The following is a 9,262-nucleotide window of genomic DNA, read 5'->3' as shown; positions in this document are numbered from 1 at the left end:
GGCCCCCCTCGTTTTCTCCAGGGCGTAGAAGAAGCGGGAGCCGCGATCCATCTCCTGAAGGAGGCGGATGCGGGACCGGACAAAGGCACCTCGGGCCCGGTGGTCCTCGAGGGCTCGAAGTTCCTCCCGCTTCTCCCGGCACGCTCCGCAGAGGGACGGGTCCCCGGGGCTGGCGGCCAGGCGCCTCTCCAGCTCTAAGACCTCCCGTTCCAACTGCTCTATCGCCGCATTTCTCCGTCGGCTGGTGCCCCGAGTGTAGTTGCGGCAGAAGAGCTTGGCGCGCACCTTCCCTAAATCCCACCATCGCCGCACCGAGGGAAAGGCACGCCACTGCTCTCGCCAGGCCAGCCAAAACTCCCGGAAGGACATCACAAAGCTCTCGTCCTCCAACAGGCTGTTATTAAAGTGCCAGTAAGCCGGCCCCGGTCCCTCTGCACGGAGGGAGACCGTGACGGCAACCAAATGATGGTCGGAAAAAGGGGCCGGCCGAATGGTGGAGGAGTGGGCCTGTGAAAGATGGAGACGGGATAGATAAATACGGTCTAACCGAGAGCGGTGCGACCGACGGGCCTCCACCCGAACGAAGGTAAACGTGGAAATATCATCTGGGTGATGGTCACGCCAGACGTCCACTAGGGAGTGATAGTCGACTATGTCTCGAAGAATGGTCGCGGCGGCCGGGCTCGGCTCGGCCCCCGAGCGGTCCCGTTCCTCGAGGGTGGTGTTAAAGTCCCCTCCCAGGATCAGGCACTCGTGTGAATCCAGGGTGTCGAGAAATTCGGACACCTGCTGGTAAAATTGCGGCCGCTGTGAGCTCACTTGCGGGGCATAGATATTAACAAAATTGACCACGAGCCCCTCCAAACGAACTCGGAGGTGCAACAAGTGGCCCGGCACGGCCTCAGTGACTCCGAGCACCTCGGGCCGCAGGGTGGGGGAGAACAGGGTCGCCACCCCAGCTTGCCAAGCCGTGCAGTGGCTAAAGTATACCCCGTCCCCCCATTCCAGCCGCCACCTATCCTCGGCGGTTGGGTCCGTGTGGGTCTCCTGCAGGAAAACCACAGAGTACCTCCCCTCCCGAAGGTAGGAGAGCACCTGGGACCTGCGGAGAGCCATCCTACAGCCCCTGGTGTTCAGGGTTACAATGATGAGAGGTGTCATGCGGAGGGCTGGGGGGGTGGGGAGTTCTCAGGGGTGGGGGTACTCATGGCCCCCGGCGGGTCGCGTAGCAACCCGTGTCCCATCCCGTGAGTAAATAACTCTTTCCGGAAGCTGCGGGCCCGCTCGTAGGCCGCGGCACCGCCCTTCCCTTGCCCTCTACCCTCCCTCATAAGGGCTCTCGCGGCCCGAAGGAGTCGATCAAAGTCCCCCCATTGCTGGAGAGCCAGCTGTGCCCTATCACGGGCACCACGGCATTGTTTCAAGAACTCCCGTAATGCATGCTGCAGCTCATGGGGGGGTAGGGTTACAACTCCCAGAGCAGTCCCTGGTGGGGCTTTTGATGCAGCTTCATGGTCCGCTAAGGCGGGTAGGCAGGGTGCGGACCGCCGACGGGGTGTCTGACAGGCTGGGGTTATTAACTCCATCTCGTGCCTTGGGGCGGACGGGGATGGCAGGGGGAAAGGTGCAACTCCTGGGGAGTCGCAACTAGAAAACATAAAGACTGCTCCCTGGGGGGAATCTGCAAAAGGCGGAAAAGAAATAACCCCAGGGGCGGCGGTAGCCTTGCAGGAGGAGGGAAACTGAACCGGAATAGGGGTGGGGGCAGGGGCAGAGGTAAGGCCCTGGGCTTCAGGAGGCGCACAGCGAAAAGAAGGTGCCTCCCGAGCAGGGTCGGGGGTGAAGGGGCAAGGGAGGGGGCTCCGAGGAATGCTAGGTACTGGCTCCGGGGTGGTCGTGGCAGCCATGGCCCCAGGCGGTAAACCACTTTCCGTGGGGTGCTCACCCGGAAAGGCAGTCAGGGGGAAAGGGCATGGGGAGAGGGGGCCTGGGGTGAGATTGCCCAAATCGAGGCCGGCCGGCAGTAAATCATCCCCTCCCTGGGTGACCGGGGTCAAATCCAGGGCTTCAATCTCCGCGTACACAGAGGAGAGGCCAACTCCCACCACCCCAGGGGCCTCTCCGCTAGGGCCCGCCTCGGCGGTCACATCGGGGTTCGTTGGGAGTTCAGGTGGTATCTGGTTAGAAGGGGCTTCCCCCGGGGCTTCGGAGGGGAGGGTCCCCCGCGGAGGGGGGATTCCACCCTCCAATGCTGGTCTATCTTCACCTCCCGACACCAGCGAATGGATCTCACTCGTGGCCGAGACGGGAGGCTCAGGGTCGGTACCTCCCTTCCTGGTCTTCCGGGGGGCTTCCGCGTCAGATGAATGCAGCGGAGCTCGAGCCCTCCGCTTGCCTCGCTTCCCCTGGACTACAGTCCAGCCCTCCATGGCGTCGTCCGGGGGTTGAGTAGCAGGGGACGGAGCGGGGCGCGGAGGCAGAGGTTCAGGGGTTTGGGGGGGTAGCGGTAAGGCAGCATTAGGGGCGGGGGGTTCTCCTTGGGGCGAGCCCTCTCCTGCACCCGGTAAAAGCTTTGCCACACCCCCCTCCATAGGCTCTGCCGAGGTGGTTACGGCAAGAGTGGGACTCCCGTGGTCGCCCGGGCATTGTTGGAGGGGTGCCTCTCGGGCCCGGACGGGGGCAGCGGTGGATCGGGTGGGAGGGGGGGTGGTGTCGGGTGCCGGGTGGCCAGGGGTGTCGGCAACAACAGGGCCGATATCCCGCCGGGTCTCGGGGGTCTCAGGTGCCCCTCTCCCCCGGGCCAAAGGGCAGTCCCTGCGGACATGTCCTGCCGAGCGGCAGAGGTAGCACCGGGCCTCTCCGGTGGAATAAAAGACCCTATAGCGGGCTCCCTGGTAGGGAACTAGGAAGGACCCCTCGAGCGCCTCTCCGTCACGCACCCCCGCCGGCAGTAAAATCTGCACTTGCCGGCGGAACGATAGGACGTGACGGAGGGCGGGGTCCTTGCAGCCTAACGGGAGAGGGCTAATAACAGAAACAAGCTTCCCCAGGGCAGAAAGAGCAGGTAACAGGGCAACATTAGGTAAAAAGGGAGGAACGGAGGTGAGGACGAAGCGAACGCCCAGATCTTCTAGCGGTTCTAGGGGGAGAAACACCCCCCCCACCACTAGGCCCTTCTCCACCGCCTCCTGGGCGGCAGTCTCCGAGGCCAGAAAAAGAACGACCTTCCCATACATCTTGGAGGCCGCCACAATGGCCATGGGTCCTACCACTTTCGCCAACGCCTGCACGTATGCCTCCACGTGGGGCGAGGCGGGTACTAGGAGGCAACGGACACCGTGCTTCCTGGTCAGGGCGGGAAGAGGGCCCCGACTACTAGTAATGGCAGCGGAGGCAGCGGGAGGGCGAGATGAGGAGGCGGCAGGTGAGGGGGGGCCTGTCGCCACCCGGGCATACGTCCTGGGGGCCGGGGGAGGGATGGTCGCAGAGCTGGTGGAGGGAACAGCCGGGAGGGGTGCCGCGATCGATGACGAGGCCACTGTGGTGGGGGCGGCCTCTGCCACGGAGGGTCCCGCGGCATTAGCGGGGCCCTTCCCTTTTGGCCCGCTTCGATTTTTCCGTCTAACTGGGGGGGGGTTCCTAGAATCTAGTGGGGCAGGAACCAGAGCAGCAGTAGTAATCGCCCCGGTGCCTCCCACTGCCGATGCCCCAGCGGGGGCGGTGGCAGGGGTTCTAACAATGGAGGCGGTGGGGAAATCTCGAGGGGTGGGCAGGAGGGTAGATGGGGAAGGGGCAACCAATTTCGGTGGAGGGGCCTTGCGTCCCTCCTTCTCTGCCATTGTGAGCAGGGAGAGACAGGGAGACACTAGGAGGGGGGGGGGCAAAAATCGGGGTCCGGTAGTAGGGGTAGGCTATGGGGTAAACAATCCGGGGGGGGGGTGGGGGGAGGACAACCCACCACAAGTGTCCAAAGAGTCTCGCTTGGTTGGTTATTATGCCTGGGCCAAAAGGCAAAGTCCAAAGCAAACAGCTGGATCCGAAGGCAGATGGCAGATTGCCAGCAGGGACGAAGCAGCGGGGGCCGTGATAGTTGTAATAGTGGTGGGGGGGGTTGGGGGCACCGATGGATCTGGGGGTAGCTCCCTGCTACACCCCTGTGCCGCCGCAGGCGCAGCTGAAATGCAGTCAACTCCCCCCCCCGAGGGTAGAAGTTCAAAAGAAATCCCTCAGTCTTACGGCCTCTCTCCACGATGATTCATAGCTGCCCGGGAGTTCTCCGGCCTCTGGCGTCTGCTACAGCTGTTGGCTCTGTCCCAAGGCTCTCGGAAAAGGTCCAGGCAAAAAACAAAACAGCTGGGTCTGGGGGGGTCCACTCCCCTCTCCGGACAGCAGGTTGGCAGTCCTCCCCCCCTCCTCCGGGGGTTTCAAGTAAGCAAGGAGCAAAGTCCAAAAGCAGGCATCGGGGGGGGGGGGGGGGTGCTGGCGACCGGCCAGCACACTGACGCAGCTCAAAAAAACGGGAAAAAACGAAACCAAAAGAACAAAGCGTCCGGCCCAAACGCGGGGGGGGAAACTAAGCAAAAGGAAAAGTGTGAAAAATCCGGGCCGGGGGGCTTTAGGAAAGAAAGGAAAGCAAATAGCTCAGGAGCGAGTGAAGAACGATTCCGGCTCCTTAACAGGGAAGGGTCCCGAACAATCAGGAACCTTCTGGAGACAATTAAGACAGACCGGCTGATTAGAACACCTGCAGCCAATCAAGAAGCTGCTAGAATCAATTAAGGCAGGCTAATCAGGGCACCTGGGTTTAAAAAGGAGCTCACTTCAGTTTGTGGCGTGCGTGTGAGGAGCTGGGAGCAAGAGGCACTAGGAGTGAGAACGCAGACTGTTGGAGGACTGAGGTGTACAAGCATTATCAGACACCAGGAGGAAGGTCCTATGGTGAGGATAAAGAAGGTGTTGGGAGGAGGCCATGGGGAAGTAGCCCAGGGAGTTGTAGCTGTCGCACAGCTGTTCCAGGAGGCACTCTAGACAGCTGCATTCCACAGGGCCCTGGGCTAGAACCTGGAGTAGAGGGCTGGCCCAGGTTCCCCCCAAATCCTCCCAACTCCTGGTCAGACACAGGAGGAGCTGACCTGGACTGTGGGTTCACAAAAACGGCCAAACTGAGGGCTGCCGTGAAGCTCCAAGGTGAGCAAATCCGCCAATAAGCGCAAGACCCACCAAGGTAGAGGAGGAACTTTGTTACAGCACCTAAATAAAAGTGGCCTGATTTTCAAAGATGTCAGGCAGTCGGGGTTCAAGTGGATTTTTTGGTGCTCAGTAATTCTGCAAATTAGGCCCTATGGCTGTAGATTACACTATTTTCTTTAGCTATGCTTCAATGTAAGGCAAACAGAAAATTGCTCAACTGAATGATTTCATCTCCTATATAGTTCCTACTGTAACTATTTAAAATTTGTAGAGAAAGAATATAAGATAATCACAGAAAAAACAGGAAAATGTCTACAGGAAATACTGATTTGAACTTCCCCCACTCTAGGTGCACTGAAAGTCGTATATTCTTTTCAAGAAAGTGCTAAAAATATTACCAAGTTACCCAAATATAAAATGGCATGAAAAACATATGAAGTAGATTATTTACATCTTAGTTAAGAAAACAATGAGATAGCAGCAGTTTCTAATTGCATGTAATAGCTTTTGTACATTAAAAAATGTAATTGACTTATTGCTTAAATAGTTCAATTTTTGGTAAATTTCACTCCAATTAATTGGTGTATTTCATCAATCCACACAATAATTGATACCCACCACAAAATGGAAATTAATTGTCCTATACCAAATCAGAGCGGATAATGCATGCATGAGCCTTAGCATAAAAGGAATTTTTTTTTGGCACATATTGAACTTTTTATGATCTCTGAAGAGCAATCTGCTGAATTTTCTATTTTAAATGCACCCTTTCATTATACCATTTACCACTCTGAATATGGGAAATAAGTGTCTGTTACTACCGGCTTTCTTTTTTCCAGGGGTGACAGATTTAATTCTTTTTAAAGACGTGTCTCAACAATTGTATTTTTGTTTGTGTTTTTTTTTCTGGAATAAGACATTTGAAATGTATGTTTGTGTAATGAAAGCATTATCTTTATCTCATTAAAGAGTGCATTACTGTCTCTAAGCTTTATAATATCCCATATTCTAGGTTTTCCTATTACATTCTTAGTCCAAAAGAGCTCATTTTTCATTCTGCTAATCTTTGTTCTTCTTTGCAGTGTGCAGAGTCATAAACCTCATGTTTAAAATATACATGCAACCATTTTGTAGAAAAATAATCATTTTTATTAATTCAAGAGAGTTCATATAGAATTTATACCAATCTTTGTCTCAAAGTTTCAATCAGAAGTGACCTCAGTGAAAGCGGTCAGAAACATTATTTATTGCTATGGGTGGAACTAAGAATCATTAACTAGTACACATTTAGAAGCAATGCGTGTTTATTTTGTTCTTTGGTTAAGTATTGTTTCTACACCATTTCATACATGTCTAAGAACAGGGATAATAAATTTTGATAAGAAAGTTTGAAAATGTTTTTTAAGCTAAGACTGATTTTACATCATTTTCACTGTTATAAATTCTTATGTTTAGGCCAGAGATATAAAAAGGCAGAAGTTATTTAAAAAAATAGTTTTCAACTCCTATCTAACAATATGGTGAGGTCCAAAACTTTCAAAGTCTATATGTTGTTAGTCAATGCTCTGGTTTCCAAAGTCAGCGTCAACTCATCATATCTAAACTGCTTGCTTCCGTAGCCCCTTCACAGCGCAGGGCATCAGCCATGTCTCTTCGAAAGACCGACATGTTCTGGGTGAATCTGGGCACGAGAAAACCCCAAATCTTTGGTTAAACCAGACCTCTGATTTATGGATTTATTTAGATTTAAACAATAGGAAAAACATTAAAAATGCTCAGATAAAATCTCTAGGTGTCCTAATAATTAGTCTTACAACATAATAACAACTAGCCAGCAGCATTAAAAACATTATGTGTGGACAGCCTGTAAGCTCAGACCATTAGGAGCATGAACTATTTATGAATGGTAAATTCAGCCAGCCAGGAAATCAAAACAGGAAAGCTCCTTTGAATCCCATGCTGCTTATGGGAAAAATGCCCTCAACCATCCCCCAAAACCTTGACAAATGAATGACTTTGTGCCAACATGCTCCGAAAGTCATTGAGTTCAGACTATTTCAGACCTAGTGTCCTTTCTTGATAGTGAAGGCAGAGTACAACCTGTGTCTCAGCAGAACAGGACACAGTTACACGTAAGGCAGACCAAATTCGCTTGTTTATCAACGTAGTTGGAACTGTCTCTTTTACCATATTTGCTGGCAAGTTTAAGGCAGAGGTGGGCCAGAATTGGAATCTCATATCTGAACCACTTTTCATATGATATATATACTATAAGGCCTATTTTCTGGTACTGATTTGTCCAAAAATCATATGAGAACAGATGGTGCAAACTCAATGAATACTGTACAGCTTTTTTGGGGCCCAAATCCCACTAGGACAGCACATGTAATTTCAGCACTATCACAACCTGAAACTGAACCCTTGCCCTGATTCAGCCCTAAAAGCAAGTACAAACCTGATCCAGATCAAATCCACTTCCTCAGTCTGTCTTTATTTAAAACACAGTGTAGCATTGCCATTTATCACATTTCACATACGTATTTTCAGCAGCAGAAATTAAATGTTTTGTTTCTAATTTAAAATATTAGGCACAATCCTGATCTTAGATGTGCCCCCAAATATAGGACCCTTCCTCCTTTTTTAAATGCTGCAGCTGCATTGATTGCAGCTGAAACATTCTTTGCTTGGAGGCTGTCAAATCTCACAGGCTCAGTAAGGTCAGATTAAGGAAGATGTCCAAGGAACACCAATTGTGAATTACAGTTTAAGGCCCTGATCCTGCAAAGGGCTCTGTGTAGATGATGTTTGCAAAGCCAATGGGATTCCAGGTGGGTCTAAGATCCCTAGAAAGGATTGGGGCTGATATCCCTTCCTATTCATGCTCTTCATAGTTCACTGCAGATAGCAGCAGGGTGGTAGGTTAGGGCTTGCTGCGTGTGGTTACAGAGGATGCATTTCAGAATGTTTCTGTGCATACTTCTTTACTTTTGTGTTTGTTTCTTTGCTAATGAAAACTGATTTCTGCTCACATTTGAACATTCCAAATTAAAATAAACAAGTAAAACAGACTTTTCTAGGAAGTTACAAGACACTTAAAAGAGCCCAAAATAACCTCTGAAAATAGGACTGCCTAGGTCAGGGGTGGCCAACCTGAGCCTGAGAAAGAGCCAGAATTTAACAATGTACATTGCCAAAGAGCCACAGTAATACGTCAGCAGCCCCTCATCAGTTCCCCCACCCCCCGCGCCTCCTACCCACCGGCAGCGCCTCCCTCTCCCTCCCTCACCTCTCAGTCAGCTGTTTCGTGGCATGCAGGAGGCTCGGGGGGGTAGGGGGGTGAGGGAGGAGCGAGGGCACGGGAAGGGGTGGAGTGGGGGCAGGGCCTGTGGCAGAGCCAGGGGTTGAGCAGTGAGCACCCCCAGGCACACTGGAAAGTTGGCATCAGTAGCTCCAGCCCTAGAGTCGGTGCCTATAAAAGAAGCCGCATATTAACTTCTGAAGAGCTGGATGTGGCTCCGGAGCCACAGGTTGGCCACCCCTGGCCTGGGTATAAGACATGTTGCTTGTTCATACTATGGCTGCCTGAAAGCCATCCCAGGAAGCTGGGAGAGAAGATCACTCATTTGATGTATCGTTCCTTTAACGATTCTAGATAATACCTGTTCACATTACCCCCAAGTGAGCAGTCTACATATCTCTAGCTGCAGCTACTAAGACTTCCCAGAAGACCACCCAACCTTTGGAGTTTAGAATACTCCACAGACACCGTACGTTGCAATTCTATTTTAGGAGGCTGTGTGTGTTTGAACTTAGGGCTTATGCAAGTTAGGTGATGATAGCCCTCAAGACTGAAGTCTTGGTCATCCACAGAACAGAGACAGCATGGGTAGCTGGAGCACAAGCTTCTCCCACTGACCCCAGCCAATGCACCTAAGTGTTAGCGTGGAGGTGAAAGGGGAGTTCAGCCCCTTTGTCCATATGACATGTCAATGGCAAACATCATGGTATATGACATACCTTTTAAACTCTAAATACTCCAGGGGACATAGCCCTTAATTTGGGCATTTTTGGT

The 9,262-nt window shown here is 52.3% G+C and overlaps 1 protein-coding gene across 3 annotated transcripts in view; it reads right to left on the bottom strand.

Annotated features, from left to right (window-relative positions):
* Nucleotides 1–6,355: 6,355 nt before the first annotated feature.
* RANBP17 (RAN binding protein 17) overlaps nt 6,356–9,262 on the bottom strand; it is a 268,639-nt gene continuing 265,732 nt past the window's right edge. For all 3 annotated transcript variants that reach the window (XM_084636664.1, XM_084636665.1, XM_084636666.1), the window contains one exon: nt 6,356–6,871. In XM_084636664.1, coding sequence (XP_084492790.1) covers nt 6,775–6,871 — 97 coding nt within the window. In that variant the 3' untranslated portion in view covers nt 6,356–6,774. The remainder of the gene's footprint in view (nt 6,872–9,262) is intronic.

This window comes from Lepidochelys olivacea (genome assembly GCF_965140295.1).
Source record: "Lepidochelys olivacea isolate rLepOli2 genome assembly, chromosome: 8".
Taxonomy (NCBI): Eukaryota; Metazoa; Chordata; order Testudines; family Cheloniidae; genus Lepidochelys; species Lepidochelys olivacea.
The sequence above is the reverse complement of the archived record's forward strand: the minus strand, read 5'-3'. Positions and strand labels throughout refer to the sequence as shown.